We start from the raw sequence: 27,832 nt of genomic DNA on the forward strand, positions 1-27,832 counted from the left end.
CTAAGAAGATAAGATATTGTGCATAAGTCGTGACGTATTTGGAGAATTGCACGTTCGTAATGTCAGTTTTTTGTATGTATCAATAAATAATCTTTAATAAATAGTTTGGAGATATCCTTTTGTGTACGATTATTGTAATTATTAACCCTTTATTTAATATTATTATTTTGCTCATTGAATAATTTCATCACAGAATGCATACAAATCCCATTTAACTTTAACAAGAATTCAAATTCTACTCTCCAATGACAGCATGCGCGAACACGACCGATTTTGTGCTACGGGAAGATCCTATCTTGTTATCTCATAGTATCATGGTAACAATATCATATCATGGTAACAATATCATAGTCATAGTATCATGGTACATGGTAACAATATTTGAATTGTCAATTTGATGATTTATTGTTTAAATTGATTTATTGTATGTATTTATTGTTTAAATATTGATTTATTGTTTAAGTTGATAAAATGTAATCAGTTGAGGAAAAATTAGCAATGTCTTATTCAGGCAATAGTATCGGATCTTTATTTAGCGTAATATATTCTAATTTCTAATATACCAATCACAGGTTATATAACAATTCAAAGGATTTTAAAAAGTTTGAAAATACTGGGACTGTGATTCCTAATTGTAACTGTACATTTTTATTAAAACATTTTATTATTTAAACAATAAATAAAAAAAATAATTCATGTTACTTTCTAACCAAGGGAAAGCTCAATTAATTAACACGAAATAGACACAAAAATTATTCGTTAGAATCTCACACATATTTATCTTCAACTTTTTTTGTGAAAACTTTGAAAATTTTATTTTTCAAAGAATTGCATGACATCATGGTCTACTTATTGAAATATTTGTAAAATGTCAGCTGCCATTAACTGTCATTTGACTGTCATCTAGTATTTTAATCTTGGTGGAATGTCAAATTTCTAACCCTTAGTGGATATCATGTCATTTTCTTCCTAATATTCAATATTTGTTTAAATTTTAAACACTAAGGTATCTTTATTAGTTCCATTACAGACAATATTTGACATTTCCTTTGTTACAAATACCATATTCATAGTAAATAACAGGTTTAAAATACATGTTTTGAAAGGATATATTATGTAATTTAAGTAACTTAATTGGAACTTACATTTTAGGTATGCTGCGTTTCACGGTTTCAAAAGTCCTTAGCGGGGCTAAAGCTAGCCCAAAACATTTATTTGTTGCCACAAGATGTCAAAGTGGCGAAGTAAAAAAACCAGAGAAAATAGAAGTATTTATAGATGATAAACCAGTGTTGGTTGAACCAGGTACAACAGTCCTTCAAGCTGCAGCATTGATTGGAATTGAAATTCCTAGGTTTTGCTATCACGAACGATTAGCAGTTGCAGGGAATTGTAGGATGTGTCTGGTTGAAGTTGAAAAATCTCCTAAACCAGTAGCAGCCTGTGCTATGCCTGTGATGAAAGGTATAGAAGTAATTTTAAAACAATATTTTACTTTCACATTTAGTAGCTTACTTTTTGAGTGTGTTATTTTTACAGATATCTTTAATATATAAATCAGATCAGTTGAAAAGGGTAAGCAACAGCAATATATTGGAAAAGTTAGTTTTGATGTTAAAATAACAAAACAGTTAATTTCGTGCTTTGGTTCATAGTTTATTCATTCTTATTCTAAATATGAGCATTCACCAATGCTCATATTTTTTCTATTATGAGCACAGAAACAGGCTTATGTATTTTTATAATTGTTAATAGTTCAACATTAGTTTATTTTGCCAGGTAGAAAATATTACTTTCAGCAAGCCACTTCAAGATTGCATCTTTTTTTCACAAACAGTTTGGAATATGATCTAAAAGTGTGTTATGATAAGAAGCATTATCTAATACCAATACACATTTCTTCGGAGCATTAGGAATGCATTTTTCTTTTTATCATGACAAAATTTGCATTATTTATTTCTTAGTCTACTATTTTCATTCATGATTTAGAAATAGTAAGTACCTTAGACATACATCCTGCTGCCACCTTTAGCATGTACAATAATAAGCTATTGAACTTTAAATACTTAAACATTTATTTTTACCATTGTCCCATGTCATTGATATTGTATATTCAATTCTTTTTGCTTTAATATTGAATTTCTACATTAAAACTGCCATGTTATCTTCAGTTTTTCTCCATTTAAAACTCTTTCTTTAACAAATATTCTAAATGAATCTATTTCACCAGTAAAGTTTATGCCTTCTTCATTCTGCTACTTCAAAAAGTCTTTCCATAGTTAGTAGGCCTCTTTACAAATGATTCTTTCAATTACTTTTTAAGTTAATTTTTTCCTGCAAATTACTAAAAGAGATATGTAGAGTAGAGATGTGTAGTTCACCATCGAAATAGTTCAAATGAACGATTCTTTCAACTGAACTAATTGAACTAGTTCATTAATTTTCATAGAACTAGTTCACTGCGAACGATTTGCATTATAAATTGTGTCTCCACTTTTAAAGAAGAAAATAATGAATGAATGAGATCATATATTTATTATTTTGAGAATGGGATGGACTGACTAGTTTAAAAAAAAAGTGTCGATTAGCCTCAGATAACAGATCATAATTCTTATGAACGTGACAATAACATAAACAGTCTTATCTTAATATCATAATGGTTTTTATCTTATGCCCATGCATTGGCTTGAACGTTGACATGCTGTGTTGTTTCTCATATTGTAATTTTGAAATAACAATTTTAAGTTGTGGTTAAAATGATTGATGCAACTACATAAAATATAATTTTATGTAAAAGTGAGAATGAATATGTGTTATTTAATGTTCCTAGAAAATTCACTGATTTTTTTTGTAAGGTTCTTTTAGAAATAACCTAATATAGTTACCTATGAGTTTAAATATACGTAAATATAAAAATAAATCATACGTGAACCATATTTATATTTAAAACGGTTAATAAAAAACAAATCTTAATAATTTTTTGCAAATAAAAAAAATGAAATAAATTTAAAACATTTAAACCTAAACATACAATCGAAAGAAATGGTTCCGAACCCGAACTACTTGTATGGTAGTGAAAGAGTGAAAGACTGACTGAAAACTGAAGAAAACGCGCGGCCGGCGCCGAGCTTGTGTGATGATAAGACGAGACATCTGGCAACCAGTTATGTTAGGGTTGGATTTCGATTTCGGTCCTACAAATAGTTCTTTCGCGAACTAGTTCACTGAACTAGTTCATTGTTGTGAAATAGTTCTCTTGAACTAGTTCGTCTAAAAGAACTAATAAGCACACCTCTAATGTAGAGCTTGTTGTTTTTTCTTTACTATGAATTATTTGTTATTTCTATGAGTCATGTTTTCAGGTTTTTTCTAGAAAACAATTTTGAAGAATTAATTGGTATACAAAAAGACTTGGCAGGTTTTTTAATTTTAACTTACATATATTAATTTATATTTTTAGGGTGGAGAATTAAAACAGACTCTGAAATGACCAAAAAAGCCAGAGAAGGTATTATGGAATTCCTATTAGTGAACCACCCTCTTGATTGCCCAATTTGTGACCAGGGTGGTGAATGTGACTTACAAGATCAGAGTATGGCATTTGGTTCTGACCGTTCAAGATTTACTGATATAGACTTTTCTGGAAAAAGGGCTGTAGAAGACAAAGATATTGGACCATTGGTTAAAACTATTATGACAAGATGTATTCATTGTACTAGATGTATTAGATTTGCTTCTGAAATTGCAGGAGTTGATGATTTGGGTAGGTTGAAAAATTTGATTTGTATGTTTACTGGTTTACATACTGGGTCATGCATGACCCTAATTGGTTAAATTAGGGTCATGCATGTTTGTATTATATATACTTATTTGGATGGGATTAAAACCCAAATTAGATGTATTAAGGCTGTTTTATCGGTGCATCAAAACCTAGAGACAGTGTTTTCTCTGTTATTTACTGACAAAATGTCTCGAAATTTGGACACGTTATTCGAAATTATGTTGCCTTTAAACTGATGGTTTTACTTTTTTTATTTTTTTGAAACTTCTGTTGAAAAATTGGAATATACTGTTTAACGTTCTATTATAACCAAACTTTTTACGCCTATCACTCGAAAGAGTTTTTTTTTCTGTAATCGTTGATTTTTGTTTCACCTTTCTGTGTCCAGTAATAATCGAGAAAAGCGTGTTCCAACTTTAAAGAAAATTGCCTAAAAATACTGAAATCTAATAGTGAAACGTGTTACTCATCATTGGGCTTAGTTTCATCGTTATCGCCTTCGTGACGTCAAATCTCATGAACGTACGGTCAGTTAGTTCGTGTTAAAACTAATTTGAATGGAGAATAATGTATTTGTTGTCATTAAACTACCCGTCGGCCGGCGGCACTGAGTAAAGATGGTCTCGCGTAAGCAGTGTAGAAAAGTAAGTGATACGCCCATTTCAAATCGCAGTTGGCTTGAACTGCTAAAACAGCCTTAATGGCATAACCTAGCTCAAGCATCTTTTTTTTCAATGGATCTATATTATCAAATCCATGTGATTCTTATTTTCAAAAGCATCAATAGTAAGGACCTTTATAAACAAGATTTACTACTTTTATAAATGAAGGGCTCAGGTGTAAAAATAGTATGTGACATTTTTTAAATGTTAAAGGAGACACTCTTGAAAGTTTCAAAAATCTTATGTAAGAAATATATACTCTAATTAAGGCAAATTTGAGACTGAAAGTGCAATAATACAATTCGAAAGTACAGTAACAAATTTGTATGCACTGGATTTTTTTCAAAGATATTACAAGAATCTTTGAAAAAAACATGCAGTAGATACCACTATTTACACTTTTATAATGAAGACACTGCAGTAGATATCATTCTTTGCATTATTTTATTTAAAAACAAGTTACATAAACAATAAAAGTTTTTTGAAGAAAATATGTCCTTAACTAAAAAATAATTCAAAACTTAAAAGTCAAACATTGGATTTAACATGTAAATTGGTATAATAGTCATGAAGCACTGAGGGTATCCATTGTAGGCATGATAGCACATGTTCAAGTTTTCCAGACTCAATGGGAAACTGAGCTTCATATTTCCTTTCTAGTTTGTTGAGAAACTGTTGTTTAAATCGAACCAGTCTGCCTCTTTTTTTAATTGAGACACTAGTAAAATGAACACTATATGAGTTCGATAACTCTATCATATCAAGATGTTCAGCTGAAAATCTAATTCTAATAGCGTTTCAGATACTCTTCTATATTTTTACATCATATCCGAAATTTTTAAAAAGTCTTCCTGTTTCATATGATATACTAGGAATGGTGTTTTTTTCTGTGAAGCAAGTGAAACTGCTTCCCATTCCTTTGGAGTATATACATATTGGCAGTCAGCTCTAATATATTTTTCCACTAGGGCAAAATCTCGATCTGAAGGAGCATTGTATGCCCAACTTGAGGAAACACATAAATAATTTCTTTAAAACTGCCTTCTGCTACTAGACGAATCCAAATCGAGGCAAGTGACTAATTCTTATTTTGTCCACTGCAGTTGTCAGAAATGGCAATAAGTTTGGAACCTTTAATATCATGGGATGAAAAATGTTTAATTATACAGCTTCCAATCTCGTCAGCTCCTCTGCCTGCTGTTGCGTCATCCCACATGTAGAAATACCCCTGGAAGGGATACAAACTATGGATGCTGAAATTGTAACAAAACAACTTCTTTTTGTAAAAGGTTGGCCCTGTCGATAACTTAGGAGTTGGCAGAGCCTGCTGAAGATCGAATGTTATAGCATAAATTCCATCAGATGTTAAGGCTTCCAGAGTCGCTTTTTTTATGGCGTCTTGGCCAGCTTTGGCTTTTCGGTAATGCAATTCTTGTTTAAATTTTAGTTCTTGTATAGCGCCTTCATCAGTTTCTTCTGAAGCGGCATTCTTAAGAGCGACGTTTATGCTGTCACAAACACCGCAGCTATCTGTTTGTGGGTTTTTTAAACTTAATATTAAATTTTTCAGTAAATATATGTCTAAATTTGTCTGAAGATACACATTTGCTGACTTGTCGTATGCATTATTGCTTATAAACATCATAACACTTCTCTACAGTATATTCTAATGTCATGAAATACGTGTTAGGATTATCTTGACGAGAGTAGTGGCTCTTGTACTTAGGTAATGATTCAATGAAAGACCTGACAAAATCGATTTGTTGATCAGTATATTTTCTTTTATGATTTTTGTGTGAACCTCTACCATCCATCTTTGGAGTTGATAAACCAGTTTTCATAGATTTTACAACATTCTCAACTCTTCTTCTATTGTTTTGTAACCCATGTATTATTAAGAATGCCTTCTTACAAATTTTGTAATTTTCCATTCATAGAGGACCTTATGTAATACATCACGGTGTGACTTCGCCTTGGAGATATATTTTTAGTAGTACTACAAGCTCTAAGTTTTAGCTCTATGCAGCCAAATATATATGCATTTTGGATATTAAAGTTGCCCAGTTTCCAAAATTTCTCAAAAATGTTTTTTACTTCATCTTCGGATAAGCAACATTTCAGTAAAACATTTATTTCTACAACAGCAGTCTGGTCCTATAGACTTTTCTTTTTGTACCATTCCCTTACCACGATAGCTGAGATATCTTTCGCCACTATTTCTTTTATTCTTTTCCTTGGTTTGTTTTTCATTTCCATGTTTACGTTTTCATCCTTTCTTTTAAGTGTTTGTAACTTCAGTTGTTTGTCGTGTCAAATTTTCCTCATTTATATCCTGGTCTGACGATGTTGATGGAATTTCACATGCTATTTTAGATTTCTGCAAGAAAAAATAAAATATAAATCTATGTATACATAGAACTACCATGCAAATAACCAAAAATATCTACAGGCGTGTAAAAAATGGTATCTAAATTAACTTACCATTGTTTGCATGCAGTGTAGTTTATTCGATAATATATCAAATTTCTTACCTTTATTGGCCCATTGTCATCTTTAGGCATATATTCCGGGTCTTTATCTGAATAATAAAACTGCTGTCACTATTTGTTAGCAAAGTTTCGCTTAAAACATCCTTATTTTTGGCAACAAAACATTGATCCAGATGATCATTAGACACCATGTTTTAAACATACCATTATTTACGCCAATTCGATGTCACTTAGCTGTCATTTGCAACTTATTTACAGCGCCATCTTGTAAACTAGTAAAGAAATATCAACAGATTCCTGTTTAGAACTGCATATACCATTGTTTTCATGCAAAAACTTAATTTCGACAATTTTGTCAGATACCATTATTTATACCCATAATTTATATACCCGAGCCCTTCAAATGTATGAATGTGTGTATTTATTATATGATGTGTAATTATATACTTATAGAGGATGAAGGAAAATCATGGAAAATTTATATTCTATAAATAAATATGTTTTTTTAATTTAAGTATTGTTTGTAACTATAAATTAAATGCACTATATTTGACTGTAATTCCAAAAAAATGTAGACCCTTTTCATAAAGATTGATTTTTTACAGGTACCACTGGAAGAGGTAACGACATGCAAGTTGGTACTTATGTTGAGAAATTATTCATGTCTGAGCTATCTGGCAATGTCATCGATTTATGCCCAGTGGGTGCTCTAACTAGTAAACCATACAGCTTCACAGCTAGACCTTGGGAAATTAGAAAAGTTGATTCAATTGATGTATTGGATGCTGTTGGTTCTAATATTATTGTATCAACTAGAACTGGAGAAGTAATGAGAATTGTACCTAGAGTGAATGAAGAGATCAATGAAGAATGGTAAGATTTTTTAACAATAATTTTTATAATTTTATTTAAAACTTGAAAACTAATTCAAGATACAGCAAATGCCAATTATGGTATCCCTTTATCAGGCACATCTTTAACATAATTAATTAAGTAAATCAGAGCAATGAGACAAATTTCAATCTTCTGGTACCAGAAATTTAAAATTTCAAATGAATTGGTTAACTGGCTGGAGTTGGTTGGTATATTTTGCAACAATAGATGCTTTATTCTGCAAAGTTTGCACATTATTTTCCACTGTTGAAGGACAGCAAGGATCAAGCTCAGGAAAATTAGTTAATGCTTCATTTAGAAAATGAAAGGATGCGAGGGAAGATTTTAAAAAACATTCAAAAAATCTATAACATATACTGGATTCAATTAATGCTTAATAAAGGAATAATATTGCATATTTTTCTTGCTAAAATAATTCAGTCTTTTATGGGCCATTGTGGTTTTTTTACTTTTCATTTGTAACGCCCCACCACAAAGAGGGGAAGGCAACTTTAGGTCTCTTTTAAAATTCAAAATTAGTCTGGAGATAATATTTTGACCAATCATTTAAAAACTATGGGACAAAATGTGACTTACATCAGTTGGCAAATTCAAAATGAAATGAAATGAAATTTTTATATTTAACACCATCGTTTTAGAAACTTTGGTAAAACGAGTTAATAAAGCCAGATTTTTTAGTATTCTATTTGATGAAACCACTGATATTAGTGGTACCATTCAGCTATCATTTTTGTGCTAGATTTGTAGAAAATAATAAAGTACATGAAGAATATTTACAATTTATTCTGGTATCTGAAACCACTAGAACTACACTAACTCTTGTTTATACAAGATTTAGGTTTGACTGGTAAAAATGTAGTTGGGCAAGGATTTTATGAAGCCATTTCCATGAGTGGTCATATAAAAGGCATATAATCTACTTCTAATAATGGCTGCCTGTATTGTAACAACCTGTACATGTGGAAGGTCATTTTCATCACTGAAACTTCTAAAGACTTAAATAAGATTTCTATAAGTTTAAAAGAAATTGTACTGGTGAAGAAAGTACAATTACAAGATACTCAATTAGATGAAGAATTAAACCATTTGGCTCTAAAGCAATGCCTTTTGGACATTTTATTATAGATTTATTTGTTTACAGTTTAGCATTAAATTAATATTTTTTAATATATTTAGGCATAGATAGCTGAATCTTTGGTGGTGCTATCTTTAGTAGTGTTAAATTAAATTAAAACCCAAATTTTAAAGAACTTAAAATGCAGGTGACATCAAAAAAAATGTTGGTGCCCACCTTAATCCCCCTTCACTCACAGGGAAATAATTTGATAAGCTCTGTTGTAAAAAAAAAGAAAAATATTTGAAAAATACAATTTATGTTTACTTTAAAGTAACAGTTTAATTTTTTCGGATTTTAATTTTGACTAAAATTAGAAACATTTAAAATTTTACTTTAAAAATGTATGAATTTATTCAGATTTTTAAATTTATAGGTTGGCTGATAAATCACGATTCTCCTATGATGGTTTAAAAAGACAAAGATTAGTAACACCAATGGTTAAAAACAATCAAGGTGAACTGAAACCAGTTGATTGGGAAGTAGCTTTGTTGACTGTTTGTAAAGCTATGAAACAAGCAGGTAGAGTCCTTTTTTATTCTCAATATTTATTATTTTATTTATATCAACCAATACCAGGTAAGAAGGGGAAAGTGAAATATGTTGTATGTGAATTTAAGAATATAATTTTGTGTCATAAAAATACACTCAAAATGCATTAATTGTTGTTTTGTTTAAAACCTTTTAAATAACTTAACTTATAATTATTTCAGGTAACAAGATTGGAGCAATTGCTGGAGGATTAGCAGATGCTGAAGCTCTTGTTGCTCTTAAAGATCTTTTAAATAGACTTGGATCAGAAAACCTCTGTACCGAACATACTTTCCCATTGGACGGTTCTGGTACCGACCTCAGATCCAGCTACTTGCTGAATAACAAAATCGCTGGTGTTGAAGAAGCTGATTTGGTATTATTGGTTGGAAGTAACCCAAGGTTTGAAGCTCCTCTTTTGAATGCCAGATTAAGGAAAGGATTTATTCACAACGATTTAAATGTAAGTATATTTGGGTACTTTCTACCAGTCTTTTAACCTGAACTAACTACCAGGATAGATACTTGATGAGTTCGTCTTTGCAGTCGACATTGGTAATTTTCGTTCCTTCCTGATGTTGTGGATTGAGTTATCTGAATTTTTGGAGATATCATACATTATTTTCTTCTTGCACATATTGTATTGCTGTTGATAAACTTCCTGGTCTCATTTCTCTAATAACGGAACCCATTGGTTCCTGTATCCCTGCTAGGAATGTTGTGAGACCTTGTTGACGGAAAACTTCTTGTTTGCTTCTTTTTATATCAGCATTCACAGTATGTAGTTCTATGTAGTTGTTAATACAGCTTGAAAGTCCCATTATTTTTTCGTAAAAATGCATGATAGATTCTGTTGAGTCTTGTCTCAAATTTGCTAGTCCCCGTGTAAGCGAATTTTCATCTCTCTGATCTAAAAAATTTTGAATTAATGCATTTTTTTATTTCATCACAAGTTTTACATCCCTATACAGATATTACTTCTTTTGCTCTACCTGTTAATTTACTTAAAATACAGTGAAACAAAAATTTATTTTGTATATTAGCTGTATTAACTCTATTATAATAATAGTTTAGAAGTATTGTCGAAACATTAATAAATTCATGTAGGTCATTTGGATTTCCGTCAAAATTTGGAAGAATGCATAAATTTGTGGATTGTGTCAAATTGTGAAACTGCCATATTTTCAAAATTATTTACATTTATAGGTGATACTCTTAAATTATTTAATCTTTTTATTAAATCTATCTCCTCGCAGTTATTTACTGTTTTGTTTAAAATAGCTCCTAAATCTCAATGTCATCTAAGGACTTAGAGGAGTCTGACATAACTTTTTCAATATATATATATATATATATATATATATATATATATATATATATATATATATATATTATATATATATATATATATATATATATATATACATATATCTATATAATATAGCTTACTGATTTAAGAACACATACAGTTCCACAGAAAATACATTATGAAGGGGGTAAGAGAAAGTGCATAAAAAAAAAGAAAATGTTGGGGCTAGAGTACACATCAAGAAAAGGTTTTGGGCATGCGGTTAAAAAATATGTGCCTTTGGAAAAATGTTGTCGAATAAACTGTCACAACAAAATAAATGTAGAGATGCAAAAGCGAATTCATAAAGAATTCTACAAGTTGGGTGATACTGTTTGCCAAGACCAAAGGTTGATGGATGGGATTACGATATGAGAGAAAAAAACATGCAGAAAAGTGAGAAGTACAGATAATACGCGTTTCAATATTCTTGTAATTATAGTTAAGTATGTACTGACTTTAAATGAGAGTAGAACAGAAGTATGTAATTTTTTTTTTCAAATGTTTATGGTATAACAAGAGGAAAATGCAATGTTATTGTTCAAAAGAAAATAGTTTCAAAAATTGGCATTTGTCCAATGACAGGAAGTGGCAAACATCCTCCACGTAGTGAATATTTAGAAGAAAGACTTGATATACTAAACCATACTTAAACTTTTCCTAGATTTCAAAGCCACTATTTTCGTCGACATACAAATAAATATTACCTATCGCACACGCTAAATATACGCAAAATGTGTGAGTTATATGAAGACGTGAAAAAATCAGGTGAAAGGTGAAAAGCCAGCTTCTTATCGATTGTACTGTTTTGTATTTAAAACAACAGGGTACAAAATCAAGAAATCTTCAATTGACACTTGTAAGAAGTGTGATATCTTCAAAACACAATTCAAATGCAGATGAAAGTATGAATATTAGAACACGAAAGAACAAGTTAGAACACGAAACTGCATATGAACTAGCATATCGTTCAAAAGAAGAAGACAAAAAAGCGGCAATGGAAAATACCAATGAAGAGTTATTGTGTTTGATTTGCAAAAGTGTTTGCCTACACCTGATCTGACAACAAATGAAATATGTTACAAACGTCAACTGTGGACACTCAATGAAACGGTTTGGGATACAACAAATGGTATGACCTACTGCTACATGTAGCATGAAGCAATATCCGGTAGAGGATCAGATGATATAGCTTCTTGTTTATATAAACATATACAAGAAAATATACCAAACAGTATTAGACATTTAACAACATACAGTGAGTGACACATGTTTTGCCCAGAACCCAAATATAAATTGTTCTATCATGATGTTAATAACATTGAAGAAACATTCATCCTTGGAAATCATTTACCAAAAGTTTTTAGAGCCCGGTCATACACATCTAGAATGCGATGCAGATAACGCTCACATTGAAAGAGCAAAGAAATCAAGTGACATTAAAATTTCAATTCCACATGACTGGTTTCAGTTTGTACGGACAGTGCGTGGCAAGATAGCTGCTCGTGTAGTTGAGATGAAGAATAATGACTTCTTTTCTTTTTCATCGTTAATTAAATACATTTGTATTAAAAGAACATCTGACACAGTTGGAGACAAAATAAACTGGTTAAATATTAGGTGGATTCGGTATACAAAACATTCAGATGTCATTTCATTCAAATATTCACTTGATCGTGATGCACCGTTTCGTAAACTAAATTTGTTGAAGAATCGTTGTTCCGCCCGTAGACCAAGTGAAGTCACTGTTCCTTTGGCATATAATGGACCAGTTTCCATTAACCCACTAAAGAAGAAAGACTTACTAAGCATACTGCCGCTATAGGATCCTGTCTACCATGGTTTCTGTACTAATCTAATAACAAGCAGCCTACGCCGAATTAGTGGACCAGAAAATAATAGTGAAACCGATGAAGACTAAAATTTTGAAAAATAAATAAAAACTGTTTAGTGTACTCTTAGTCTTATTAAACCCGTCAGGTAAGGTTTTTTCCGTCAGTGTACTGGCTAATAGTACGACATGTCATCTTATGACTTGCTATAAAATTTACTGTTAGGAGCGGTTATATTATTTGTCATTACATGACATGTCAAAGAATTCAATATAAATCAGGAAAACAAAATACAGTTCAAACAGTGATAGAACAATTCAATTAAGTATTTATTGATTGATATTAAACACTAGTAGCAATGATACAAAAATAAAATGTGAATTAATAAAATGCTTATACTTTTTCTTTTTGCTCTGGTGAAAACCTGATAATTTTGACATGTCAGCTTATGGCTTTCAGCCACAGATATATATATATATATATATATATATATATATATATATATATATATATATATATATATATATATATATATATATATATATATATATATATACATCTTTCCAACAATGTCGCGTCTTTTCGTACTTGCACCTTCTTGCGTCTCCTTGATGACGATGAGTTACGTTCGATTCGATAGTGAATATTTATTATAAACTGTTTATTAATAAGGGCTGCTAATTTTGGTTTTTATAAAATATTTTTTTTTTATTCAAATTTTCATTCAATTTGCAAATATTGCTAACTCCTTTAGGTATCTCACTTTATTAGCTCCAATTTAGCGTATATTACATATTATTGCGTCATTACAGTGTTGCCACACTTACTTTCCACAAAATGTTTAAACACCTGTTCATTCATGAGTCATGAGTTAAATTTAGATTCCTACAAGTGGAATCTGTTGTAGATGCTTTATATGGACTTTTTAACTTTGGTTACTCAATGCATTTAAATTAGGTCCTAATGAATAAATTGGGATTTATTTGATAGGAGCATTAATAAAACGATAATAAAATATTTTCTAGTTTTTATTGGTTAAGATAAAATCAAAAATTATTTAAAATACAAAACTTTTATTCTTTTAAATAAACAATCATTCTTAAAATGACTTAAAACCCAAAATTTAATGAAAAAAACATACGTTAATTTGTATGTTTGCAATATCTATTTTGTATAAACACTTTAATCTTTAACCAGTTTTTATTGTTTAATAGCTCAGGAAATTGATTCTTTAGTTCTTCACACTCCCTTTTTTTTGGAGGCCGTCTAGATTTGATATGATTCTTGAAAAAGTTTACAGTGACAGACTTTTGTCTTTCAGTCCATGGCACTAGTTTCCGCGCAGTCTTATTTTTAAATGTTTCATTTTCTTTCGTTGGAGAAACGGTATTCTCTATTTGACTAGTTGATGGTTCATTATCATCTTGCAGCAAACACTTTAACTCATCGTCATCATCATCATCGCTTTCAGAAAAGTTATCTTCGAACAGATTTTTGTCCATATCAATTTCCACTTCGTCTAAAGATTTCCCTTTATAATTGTTGGCTGTTCCATTTTCCATTACCATCAACAGTTTCGCTATTTTAGTAGTTTGGTAAATATCATCTGTCAGTCTGTAGGAATTTCTATGCACACCGGGCATATGTCCCATGAAAGTAGCTAATTGCTCAATCTCTCCATCAGATAAATTTAATAATTGTGACAAAGTTGCCAGATGCTTACGCAAACGAGTGGATGTTATAGATGTAGCATTTTTCGCACCGGATAATTTTGCGTGCTTTCCTAATATTTTGTAACCGATTAAATGTGAAGAAGATTTAGCAGGAGCAAATAGGTAAGGATTATCCCTTGGTACAAATGCATTTCTAACCGCAAGCAAAATATCGATATGATTTTGTACCTCGGGGTTGAATAAAACTGGAACACCCCTGCCCCTTTTACCTCTAATGACTACTCTCTTCATTGAACTTAATAATATTTTTTCAGAAGGTGAAACTGTTTTTTGAAACTTCATATTTTTCATTTCCGTAGAGTTAACATAAGTGTGAAAGTACATTCTCTGTAATTCTCCAGAACGTTTTCTGTTTAGCAAAATTACTCTACAGTATACGGATTCAATGAGATTGTTAAACGCTTTAATATCTTCTAATTTTAGTATATTTTCGGAGTCAGTCTTTTGAGGTGCATTTTCAACTGTAGCGTCATTTAAATAATTCTGCAGAATTTTCGTTGCATCGTCAGCCAGTTTAACTAAATGGGATCTTAGCAATTTTAGATCATTTGCTAGTGGAACTATTGTGACCTTATTCCATTTGTTAAGATTTAAATTAGTAGCTGCTTGGGATGAGACCTCAAAGCTCCAGTTTGTTTCAAATAGATGAATTAAGGTTTTAAGTTCTGCCTCAATTGTTGCAGTTGAAACAGATAAGTATGCAGTTTGTTTCTTATAGGCAAAAGTGATTGCAATATCGCAACATTGTTTGAGTGATCTCACTATATTCATGGCAAAAGTTGGAGACAAGTAAATGTCTTTTTCAGGATCATAACAGGCTATTCGTTTTGTGGCTTCAACAAAGGCATCAAAATACTTTGGTCGCAGTGCTGAAAACATAGTGGATATAGATGGGTCTATTTTTCTCATTTCTATAAGTATTTTTGACAGTTCCCTCATTTTGCGTGATGTAACTGCTATAAAATGCTTTTCTCTGTGCGTCTTCAAATAGCGGGTTCCAAATGCACGAATTAGAAAGTCGTTCTTAGCTTCCATTGAAATCTTGTCCGCTCTCATCCTAGGAAACACTTCTTCTTTTAGTCGATGATCAATTTTAATATTGGGAAACATTTTTGATTGGCCAGCAAATTGTGCCCTCTCTTGATTGCTTCTATTTCCACAATTTTTTCTATGTCGGTATAATAGTTTGGAAGAGAAAAATCCTAAACAATTGTCACAAGGAATGAGAACCCGATCTGGTACATAAGTCTGTCTAACAGCCTTGAAACAGTTTCCCCCATCCGCTAAAAAATTTCCTTTTCTTCTGAGTTTATCAAACAGACTTCTTCTTTCTCGTGATCTGATTGGTTTGGAGATAATTTCAGCCACATCGAGTTCCATAGAATGGTTCCTTATTGGTAACAATAATCTGGTTTTCTTTTATAAGGAAGTTTGAGATTACCAGTGTTTCTACACTTTTGTTTATTGGAAAAGTGTAGATCTTGTTGTACCTCAGTTAACGTTGCATCGAGTCCTGAAATATCTTTCACTTCATGGGGTAACTGGTTGTTCGTACAAGGTTCTGTGAGAATCCTGAGATTTTTTTGACTTAAGTTTGTAGCACTGCTGTTATCTGAACCATTCTCCTATAATAAAAAAATATAGAATTAAATTATATACGAGTTTTATTCAAGCAATCCGTCAAATAATTTTGTTCAGTATGAGTTATCTACTCAATAAATATCTTTGTACTTTACAAAGTAAATGGGGCATAAAGATATTCTATATTTCTAAGAAAAAGAGCACACACCAAGCCATAGATTGTTATCAAAATAAATTAAAGCTACATAGGTTCGTTCATAGCTACATAGGGACATACAGTTCGTAATAGTATTAATATTATGAAGAATAAATTAATATTAATAATGAGGTGTGCTGTTACAAATTGTAAAGACTGATAAAATATTTGCATATGTTTATATACTGTGCAAAAACAGTAATTTCTAATGTAATGGGCATTATGATCAGAACACGACGGGGTACTAATAACGGAAGGACAGGTAACAGAATTACACCCTGGCAAAAATACTGCTTGGGAAGATTGAATTATTGCGTAGCGATATTGGTCAAATCACAGAATATATACGAGGAGTAACAAGTAGAAAAGTTATTAGGCGAGCTGATGAAATAACGCTAAGTACTGCAAGACACTCCAGATATGATCCAGAATATAACACAGCCCAACAGTGTCTGGATAGATTAAAACAAAAACTGTACTTTGTTCAGGACGACTAAGGAGGTACAAAGTTAGTTACAACCTAAAATGTGACAATGTACTTTTAGAGAATCCTGAGAAGGTGTTCTATCGAAAACTACATTCCCGGGAAATTTATCCCGGGTATATCTCTAATCAAGAGATAGCTATCAGCTAGGATTTCTCCAAACGGAGATAAGTCCATGAGAGTATGCTTGAGAATGACAACTGACTACAAGCTACACTGGGACCGCACAGTAATCACAGATGGTACACATAATAGAACAAATCTCGTACTAGTTAATAAATTAACAAGGCAAACAACACTATGGTGATGTGGGGATAACAGCAATAATCTACGTAATAAATTTACTGAAAATATCGCCAAGTACAGAGATCTGTAAATTCAAATACGAAGATAATGGAGAATGCAAAGTACCCAGACGATACATATTATTATATCTACTGCTGGAATCATTCCGAAGAAGTTCTCCGAAAACATATAATGGCTGGGTTTAAATGAACACCTTTATTACTCACGACGGCCAGATGTGTACGAAAATTTTTGGGAGATACTCCAGCATACCCCAAGTCACCTAAGTAGGGCTCGATAACACGGAAAGAGTCTCATCAGAGATCAATCCTATTGATACCGTAGGTATCTGGGGTGAGTCAATTTTTCCCTTAGATGGAGTGAGAGCTGCATGGCTAAATCTGGATAATGGTAATACAGTAAAACCTGTCAATAACGGTCACTAAAAATGACAGAACTATTGGCCGATATAAAAAAGGTGGCTAATAATACCATGTTTTATAGTCCACAAATTTTAGTTTGTGGAACTTTGAAATTTACCGGCTAGTACAGGTGGCCGTTAACACAGGTTTCACTGTACTAATAGTGATAATGAATTGATTTGCCAACAAAAGATTGTGTTCCGTTACCATTACATTATAAAATAATTATTGCTGCAAACCAGAGTTTAAACACTTTGAACTAATATTGTTAAATTAAAGAACTACAGGTATAACAGAGAACGTGAATGGGTTTAGAAAATTCATCAAGTCACCAATATGATTTTGGTACGTTATGTTTTGTAAAATAATCCATATTAATTATGTGCATCAAAACGTAAGTACTGGTTAAAATTTACAATGCACAATAATGCAATAACAAGGAGGAAAAAAATAAAATTAAAAATGTATTAGGAAACAGCCAAAAAATTTAATACTTACCATATCACTTGAAGGGTCATATAGTGAACCGTCATTATCAGTAGCATGAAAAGGATCCTCTGGTGTCAAAGATAAAAAGTCATCATTTTCTGCCTGAAAATTACAGCATCAATACAGTGTAATTCATTATCGGTTTGATAGATAAAAAGAGGAATTTGACATTACAATATTCTGACGTCTGATTATTTTTATTTACCTCTTTCTGATTTTCACCGTGTCTGTTTTCTTCATCCCTTTCGTTTTCTTGTATTCCCTTGTAGTCTGAACAATCAGCAGTTAATGGCCTACACGGTGCTTCAATTATGACAATTTCTTGTATAACTATTTTTTTATCAGAGGTTTCGTTTTTTTCTCGAAGTTTATTCATTATCTATAAAAATAAGAATATTTTGTTACAAGTGTTTGAATAATTATATCAAAAAAATTTATTTTATAAGTATCACTCTCTATAACTGTTTAGGACGTAGACTTTTTTAAAGTCTGAAATCTTACCTCTCCTTCATTGTTTGAAGAGTTCTTCATCAACGATTCGCTCCAAGTTGATTTGCTACAGAAAGAAGCTTGAGGCGATGGTGATAGCTCGTGATTTAAGGAACAGTTTTGTTTTTCTGTAATATTACAAGAAGTAGGTTCCTCCATATCTGAAACTTATCACAAAATATTTTACATGTGCTAGAAAAAGCCTTTTTATTGTTTCAAAAAAATATAGATTATCTGTGTAATGTTGAGTGACACATCAGCTTTAGTTTATCAGATATCAATATGTAGTTTGTTTTTCAAGCCAGATACTCAAATTTTCTTTACTGTGTTTTAAATTTGGGGGACGATCAAATCATACTCATATGCTTTAGATTATCCAGAGCGAGTAGCTTATTTAATTAAGTACAGGAATGGACACAGTAAATATAAGCAGTTACTCTGTCTGTTTCCAATATAGATAAACAAATTTTTGTTGTAAATGACTACTGCCTACAATTTACTGATTAAAGATAGTTTCCTGACAAATGTAGAGATTTTATTGTAGTATGGTAATACATTATTCCTTTGAAATTATACAGGGTGTAACCAAAAATACAGATCATAAATTAAATCACATATTCTGAGACCATAAATAGTTCGACTGAACCTAACTTATCTTAGTACAAATGTGCACACAAAAAAAAGTTATACCCCTTTTAATTTACAAAATGAAAATCGATTTTTTCCAATATATCGAAAACTATTAGAGATTTTTTATTGAAAATGGACACGTGGCATTCTTATGGCAGGAACATCTTTAAAAAAATAACACATGAAATTTGTGCACTCCATAAACATTTTATGGGGGTGTTGTTTCCTTAAACCCCCCAAATATTTGTCTACGTTCCAATTCAATTATTATTGTGGTACCATTAGTTAAACAAAATGTTTTTAAAACTTTTTTGCCTCTTAGTACTTTTTCGATAAGCCAGTTTTAATCGAGATATTTTGCCAAAGAGGCAGGCGGGTGGCAAATTGAAAATTGAATTTAAGCGGAAAGCAATGCTTATTTCTTAAATACTCATTTTTTATGTTTTCTGACCTCAGTAAAATGTCTTTTGAACCACGTAAATTTCGTACATTCTTCTTTTTGTGTAGATTAATTTAATTAAAACAAAATTTTGGACACCCTGAATAAATAATTATGTTAATGTTTATATGACTGAATAGAGAACTGAGTAGCCTTTCAAATGAGCTAGCACACGACCCTATTTTCATTTAAAAAATCATCGATTATGTCATCAGGCCTAGATGGATGAGGTCGCTAGTATGATACACATGCCAAAAATCATAATTTAAAAATAAAAATCGACCTGTTTCGGGATTTTTCCTAAAAGTCGCCGGTTTACGAAATAATGAATTTATTCAATTTGGCTTTGACACACTATACAATCTTACTTAAGTAACCATTTACAAATACGTGGTGGATTTTAAAGATGCTCAAAATATTTCGATAAAAACTGGCTTATCGAAAAAGTACTAAGAGGCAAAAAAGTTTTAAAAACATTTTGTTTAACTAATGCTACCACAATAATAATTCCATTGGAACGTACATAAATATTTAAGAGGTTTAAGAGAATAAAACCCCCATAAAATTTGTGTGGGGTGCACAAACACTGTTATTTTGTTTTAAGATGTTCCATATATCATCAAGATGTTCACATATCCATTTTCAATAAAAAATCTCCAATAGTTTTCGATATATTGGAAAGAATCGATTCTCAATTTTTACCTTCAAAGGACTATACATTTTTTTTATGTGCAGATTTGTACCAAGGTAAGTTAGTTTCAATCGAACTATTTTTGGTCCCAGAATATGTGATTTAATTTATGACCTGTATTTTTGTACACACTGTATATTAAGTATTACAATAATTGAAACTTATAAGTGGTCATTTTGGTGCTGTGTTGGTAAGTTTATCTCAATTTATTCAATAAATAAAAACAGTAACTGCTTTCGTTAAGGATTTACTAAACAAAGTTGTTTATTCAACTTCTTTAACTGATGATTAAAAAATATTAACAAAAAACATTTTTAATATATTTTCCTCTTTTAGTGCACAGTTTAATAAATAATCTCGAAATCAAAAAGAATAAATAATTAAAAATATTTTCCTTCTAATAAAAATATTGACAAAGAAATTCACTTACCTATTAGAGGGTTAACAACACATTTTAAGAATCTTCTTGCTTCTAGACATGGTAATAAATATACGACGCAATAAGCGCTACGAACAAGCTGATATTAAAATTAACATCACATAGACGGATCAACATCAACGAGAAATAAACCGAAGTCGAAAGATTCTGTTCTAAAAATAGATACTAACAGCAACGTTGCCATATATCCTATTTTGACGCAATAAAGTACTAGACGAAACGAAGTATACGATAAATATGTATATTATAACCGCGCCACTTCCGTCAATTCGATGAACTAACATTATTCATTTGGTTACAGTTTTAGAATATTATTGCGTCTCCCGATTTTTAGAAGAAGTTTAATATCTTAGAAATCTAACTAGAGAGCGCTATGACGTTTTGGGCTATGACAAAATATAGAAATCTGCATTTAACTAAGGGGCCATTTTTAAGTAGAAGTAGCGGGAAGTCCATAAATTCAGGATGGTTTTATTGCGCCCAATATTCGGACGTAATAGCTCGAAGGACGCAACATTCAATGCAACAGTATATAATATGGAAGCAATAATGATATAAACATGAATATATATATATATATATATATATATATATATATATATATATATATATATATATATATATATATGTATATAAGTATATGTATGTATATATCTCTTCTTAATTCTAAGTAATAAAATTCGCTTACAAATAAAGATGATGCTGATGTACATTCCTTCGATCTTGAAGATTTCTAACTTTTAATTCGCTGGGGTGAACTCTCTGTAGGCAGTTTCCCTAGGGCTGATTCTTGGAATAGTGGAGAAACACTTAAAAGTGACGAGTATTTTTAAAGACTTCCACTATCCTACTGACTGCGCCTATTATGAATGTTTTCATAATTAGTGCCGTGTGCTGACTCCATACCACTAGGGCTGGTTCTTGGAATAGTGGACAAACACTTACAAGTGACGAGGATCTTTAAAGACTCCTCCACTATCCTACTGACTGCATCTATTATGAATGTTTTTATAATTAGTGTCGTGTGCTGACTCCATACCACTAGCGGAGATTCTTGAGCCATGATGTTTTTCGTCGTCCTGGACTACGCTCACATCTAGAAAGCGTCAATTCTTTTACTTTTTGTTTCAGTGAGGGTACATGTTGTACCGGTTATATTGCCTACCGCATAGGGTATTACTTATAGGGGGTTAAAAATTGGGGACAGAAATTGCTGGGCTCGAGATAGGGTGAGCAAAACAAACCGGAACGTTTGCGAAAGGCTACTCTTGGTTTGATTGGAGAGCTGGGAGTGGGTAAGTGAATAAAAAAAATTGGGACTGGAAAGGGGTAACTACAAAAAGTGAATCAAAAAGGTACTTACATGGATTTCCTGAACAACACAACACAAGAAGGTTCCTAAGCTATTTAAATCGGACGCCGCTTACAAGGATCTTCCTGCTGGATGAAAAGATAGGCTTGTCTTTCCTAAAAAAATACATCAAAAGGGTTAGACTCTTTTTAAAGGAAATAATACTCTTGGTTTAGGGAGAAACATTACATATTTATTATTATCTCACCATCAGTCACAAACAGTTACAAATACAAATAATAATAAAATACAAAAAAAAACGACTTACAATGGTGCTATCGGTTTACAACTCTAGATGTTGACGACACTATAAGAACTTAAATTATTAATAAATTGAAATCATCTAGATCTTTCAATGCAGCAATTAAGGTCAACCTTTTTAATAACAAAACAAATTCAAAATTTATGGTTAGGTATGTACCAAATGTCAAACGAAAATAATGCTAACTGTCATATGTCAAGATTAAATTTTAAAACTTTATAAAAATAATTAATATGACAGTTAGCCAATCCCTAATATTTATAATTTTATTTATTACAATTTTTTAACTTGTCATGAAAACAATTATTGATGAAAAATATCTATTTTTACTTAAAAAAAAAATTAACAAAAAAGTACCTGATTTCACTGACTATTGTATCTCCTTTAAAAGTTTTTGGGGCTAGAACTGGACTCAAAACACTGCAAAACGACACAAATGCGTCTCACACGCTGCAAAATGGTCTGGAATGACCAGGGACAAACAAATAGACGATTCTCTGTTGAAGTTGGGCTGGATCGTCGGGCTTCGGGTTAATTAACTGCAATCTTCAAAGCTTGACTTTTCAAAACCTCTCGAAAACATGAGGACCCCTTATATCGTTGTAACATCTTACAAATCTTCCATTTAGGACATAATACAACACATAATTTAGCAAAACTTGCCACATTGCCTTTGTTCCACAAACAAAATCTGCCGACCTTTTGAATATTACACCCCAGTGCTATTTTCCCGTCGAGATCTTAAACCAACCTCACTTAAATTCCACATTTAACTGCCACCACACTACACATTTTCCCATAACAAAAGACGAAAAACGAAAAAACACTACTAATTAGAAGAAAAATTCGGACTCCAATAAAACTAAACGCTTTTAACAGCGGCTTCACCGAGAGTGATCTCATAATCTTTAAGAATTGTTCACCCAACTCGGTATAAACCAAATGTAAACGGAAAAATTTCTGTTTATTTGACGCGCAAAATATAAGCGGCTCTCGATCAAAGAAATACCCATCTGTATTATATAAACAAACTTTAAAATGTGTTCATTATCAACTCCAGCGATGCAAAAGGATTGAAAATACTTTTTCGGTGTTTTAACATACAGGGTGATTTTTAATACATACGAAAGAAAATACAAATGCTACAATGTGAACCTAATAACCACATTCTTAAGACACATTTATGTTTTTTTATTTTTAGGTAGCTTCGATCGGACCGAAAATCGACCTAACCTATGAACACGAAGATCTTGGCGACGATCCTAAAATCCTACAACTAATTGTTTCCGGACAACATCCTTTCAGCAAAAAGTTACAAGCTGCCAAAAGACCTCTAATCATTATTGGATCGGAAACCTTGGAAAGAAAAGACGGCGGTGCTATACTTTCTGCAGCACAAACATTAGCTGCTAGCACAGCCAGCGGAAACAAAGACTGGAAAGTTTTGAATGTTTTACATAAAGTTGCAAGTCAGGTAAAATATTTTTTAATGATGTTAAAATTAATCTTAGAATAAAATCTTACTTTTTGATGTGAATATAGACCAGAGGTGTCAAACTCGATTTTGCAGAGGGCCATAATATATTAAATTTAGAATGTGTAGGTGGACCAGATTCAAATAAAAAAAATGTACTGTAATTATTATAACATTTTATATATTTAATTATAGAGTATATAATACTAGAATGTGGCCCGATTCTACAACTAAAAACTGATTGATAACTTAATATATTCGTTATTTCCTCCCCTTCCATTTGCTATGTCGCATGTTATGATTCGATCAGTTCTTTATTTTAGACTCAGCCAGAGACCTTATTTAAGTCAATACATCAAAATTTGTCGTATAGTAAATCTATTTTTATCCATAATGCTTAATGGCATCTCGTACGTCGCTATACATTCATTAATAAAGAAAATACTGTGTAGTGCCCTTTTGGTAGTCACCTTGTTTGCTTTTTATATCTTAATATATTCGTTATATCCTCCTTTTTTATTTGCTATGTCGTAAATTTATCATATAGTGTGGCTATTATCATCCATACTGTCATGTGATATCTCGTATCTCGCTAGACCTATGTCTTTTGATTTGTGTTGTATGAATCAGACTGGCAATTATGTTGTCTTGTCTTTTCGTGTCTGAAACTGTATATAACTCTTCTTTGAAAGCGTTGATGTAAATAGGCCTTATTTTGACGCACGTGAAACATTTATTTTTCTGCTTAAACGGTACAAAAACCAGGGCTCTTTTAGGAGCTACGCTACATTCCTGGTAATTAGTTCACTTTTTCTTTCTTTGTGTAACTCTTCTCTTTCTAGTCCCTTCATTTCCTTCACCAACACTTACACTTTCATCTGCCCCATACATTATCCTTTAAATAATAAAGTAATTACTAATTGTTTCTAAATACTTTGACAATAAACTCTCACATAACCTCAAATTTGTAAGACTCGCTGGGCCAGTTGAGTGGCAGTTGCAAAGTTCCTATTGGTTGGTTGGAAATAAGCTGGTTAGCATGGACCAGTATAGTGGAAATAAGTTTTTTTGCATGTAAAGGTGATTTTTAACATTCTTTTACCATTGGTAATCATTTTTTTGAATTAATCAGATAAAATAAACCACTTTGACTACAACAGAACAATGCATTGGCACATCTAACTCAACTTTGATTTTTGTGTGACTTAAGCTGTTTGCATCTTACCTCCTCATATAACTTGTAACAGATTAGATGGATATATGACATACAAAATGAAAACACGATCGATTATAATAATCAAACAGAAAAAAGCGTAATATAGACCTCTTATGAGTCTGTAGTACCAATATTTTTGTAAAATACACCCATTAAATTTTCTTATTTCCTAGAAAACCCTTTTATTTTTCCAGTTTGCTAAATTTACAACTTTATTTTAATCATTAGTTATATATCATACAATTCAGTATATTTTTCTTCTCCTTATAGGTTGCTGCTTTAGATATTGGTTACACCCCGGGCGTTGATAAGATTCGAGAGGCAAACGTCAAAGTACTGTTTCTTTTAGGAGCAGATAACGGCGCCATTGATAAGTCAGACTTACCAAACGATTGCTTCGTTATTTACCAAGGTAAGTTGTAATTTAACTTTCAGTTTTCCCAAATTAATTCAATGGCGTTAAATTCGCAGTGATAAGGAGGTAGTCTCAACACTTCAAAGCCGTGTTCTCTTAGTAGCTCATCAATTATATACACATTCTCTTTTCCTCAAAGTAGAAATGCTAATATTTCTATTGGCAAAACCAAAATTCAGATATTTGCTGTAATCTGTGCCTTCTATAAATTGCAAGGCAAAACAGTCTTAACTGTCTTTTTCTTTTATTCTCTTTTCCACTCATCACAATATTTGTAATATTTTTAGCGATAATAAAATCTGTTTCTCTCAAAACAGCAACAGAATTAGCTTAATTTATTACCGAAATGTATGTAAAGTTAACTGAAATTAATTTTCCAATAAAAAAATCACAAACTCATAGTAAAGCTCCAATTTCTTGGTTTGATGATGAACTAATAGTAATGCGAAAAAATCTTTCCACAGTCAAAGTTACAAAGGAATATAGTGAGTATAAAAAGTTTAAGAAGCACTATAAATCAACGATATCTTTAAAGAAAAAACTGGCTTATGAGAATTTCTTTTCCAATTCAGAAAATATGTCTTGTGACAGTTGGAAAGTTATAAATTATCACAGAAATAAATTTCAAAATAAAAATGTCTGTTCAAGCACGATTACATCAAACGATTTCAATAATCACTTTACTTCAGTAGCTAAACATATTATAAGTTCTTTTAATTCTACAAATGGAAATGTAGCCATAGATTTTTTGAAAGATGTACACTCTTCTTGCAACTCTTTATTTTTAATACCTGTTAGTGATACTGAAATAAGGAATGTTTTGCAGAGATTGAAAAATTCACACTGCCCGGATTTTTATTTCTTAAACAAAAAAATAATTGTGGAAACAATCGATAAAATTATTGACCAATTATACTTTATAATAATTGTATTCTTCTTCTTCTTCTTCTAACAGCGCTACAACCCTTTGTTAGTCTTGGCCTGCTTAACAATGTTCTTCAATTCTCCCCTGTCGGATACTTTCCTTCGCCACTGCCTGATGTTCATGGTTTTAAGATCCCTCTCTACGTCGTCTATCCATCTTTTAAGGGGCCTTCCTCTTGTTCTGTTTCTTTGGGGCTTCCATCTCTGGACTACTTTTCAGCTCGATTATCTGGCATTCTTTATAGGTGGCCAAGCCAGTTTAGTTTTTGTGACTTTACAAATCTGATAATATCTGCGCTCTGCATTAGTTCATCCAGCTCGTGGTTCATTTTAATTCTCCACGAACCATCGCTGCATTGGGTTGGTCCAAATATCTTCCTTAGTATTTTGCGCTCAAATATTCTCAGTTGATTTTCATCAGTGGTTGAGATGGTCCACATTTCACATCCATATGTGACCACTGGTCTAATTACTGTTTTGTAGATTCTAAGCTTAGACTTACGATTCAGTAACTTACTTTTCATTAAGTCTTTGTATGCATAAAAGCACTTATTATCGCTAAGAATCCGTGCTTGTATTTCTTGACTGATGTTGTCATTTATTATTGAGCCTAGGTAGGGAAAAGTGGAGGCATATTTGTAGGTATGGTTGTCTACCTTCAGATTCTCATGTTCATTCGATTTTGTGCACTCCATATATTTTGTTTTGCTTTCATTTATATATAGACCAAACGTAGCAGCATCTCGTTTCAGTTCTATAACTTTTTCGCTTAATACCCTTTTGTTGCGGCTTATTATGGCAACATCATCCGCATATGCGCATATTTGCATTGATCTTGTATTAATACAGCCGTTTATATCAAGTTTTCTAACAACAGCTTCTAAAGTTAGATACCAGTGGTCACATATGGATGTGAAACGTGGACCCTCTCAACCACTGATGAAAATCAACTGAGAATATTTGAGCGCAAAATACTAAGGAAGATATTTGGACCAACCCAATGCAGCGATAATAATTGTATTACTGAAGGGATTTTTCCAGGTGTATTAAACGTAACAAGTGCTACCAGTGTTCAAAAAGGGAACTTTAGACGAAATTGGAAATTATCGTCCCATCTCAATCATTCCCATTTTCCGCAAAATTTTTGCGAGTATTCTAAATGTTCGTTTGATAGAATATCTAGAAAAACAGAAAATACTTCACTGTAATCAATATGGCTTTAGAAAAAAGTGTAGCACTACACTAGCTATACAGAAAATTGTGAGATATAGTTGATGACTTGGAGGAAGGTCATTTTGCGTCTTTGACATTGTGTGACTTATCCAAAGCTTTTGACTGTGTTTCGCATGAATTACTGTTAGAAAAATTGCATACATACGGTATTAGGGGAATCACTCATAATATATTTAGATCATACCTAACAAATAGAAAACAGGCAGATTTTCTTAATAAAAGCTATTCTAAGTTTTGTTTTGTGGAATATGGGGTACTTCAAGGTTCGATATTAGGACCCACTTTGTTTCTTATTTATCTGAGAACGATTTATTTCACTATACTTTTCATATAAAATGTGTTTGCTTCGCAGATGATACAACTCTCATTACTACTGATATTAATCAGCATAATTTAAAAATTAAAATAGATAGTGATACCCAGAAAGC

At 31.7% G+C, this 27,832-nt stretch overlaps 2 protein-coding genes across 2 annotated transcripts in view; one reads left to right on the forward strand and one right to left on the reverse strand.

Moving 5' to 3' along the window:
• Positions 1-873: 873 nt before the first annotated feature.
• The window catches only part of ND-75 (NADH dehydrogenase (ubiquinone) 75 kDa subunit), a 37,158-nt gene continuing 10,199 nt past the window's right edge, over positions 874-27,832 (forward strand). The window contains exons 1-8 of the mRNA XM_072537846.1: positions 874-1,006; positions 1,153-1,464; positions 3,461-3,763; positions 7,538-7,805; positions 9,317-9,462; positions 9,654-9,934; positions 23,344-23,616; positions 25,103-25,244. Of these exons, the coding sequence (XP_072393947.1) occupies positions 1,155-1,464; positions 3,461-3,763; positions 7,538-7,805; positions 9,317-9,462; positions 9,654-9,934; positions 23,344-23,616; positions 25,103-25,244 (1,723 nt within the window). The 5' untranslated portion in view covers positions 874-1,006; positions 1,153-1,154. The remainder of the gene's footprint in view (positions 1,007-1,152; positions 1,465-3,460; positions 3,764-7,537; positions 7,806-9,316; positions 9,463-9,653; positions 9,935-23,343; positions 23,617-25,102; positions 25,245-27,832) is intronic.
• LOC140446124 (uncharacterized) lies at positions 15,776-18,711 on the reverse strand. The gene is made up of 4 exons (XM_072538658.1): positions 18,343-18,711; positions 18,047-18,220; positions 17,851-17,943; positions 15,776-16,009 (listed from the first exon to the last, which is right to left on the reverse strand). The coding sequence occupies exons 1-4, from the start codon at positions 18,487-18,489 to the stop codon at positions 15,776-15,778; spliced, it is 648 nt and encodes a 215-aa protein (XP_072394759.1). The 5' UTR covers positions 18,490-18,711.

Source organism: Diabrotica undecimpunctata, chromosome 7, assembly GCF_040954645.1.
Source record: "Diabrotica undecimpunctata isolate CICGRU chromosome 7, icDiaUnde3, whole genome shotgun sequence".
In the NCBI taxonomy this organism is placed as follows: Eukaryota; Metazoa; Arthropoda; class Insecta; order Coleoptera; family Chrysomelidae; genus Diabrotica; species Diabrotica undecimpunctata.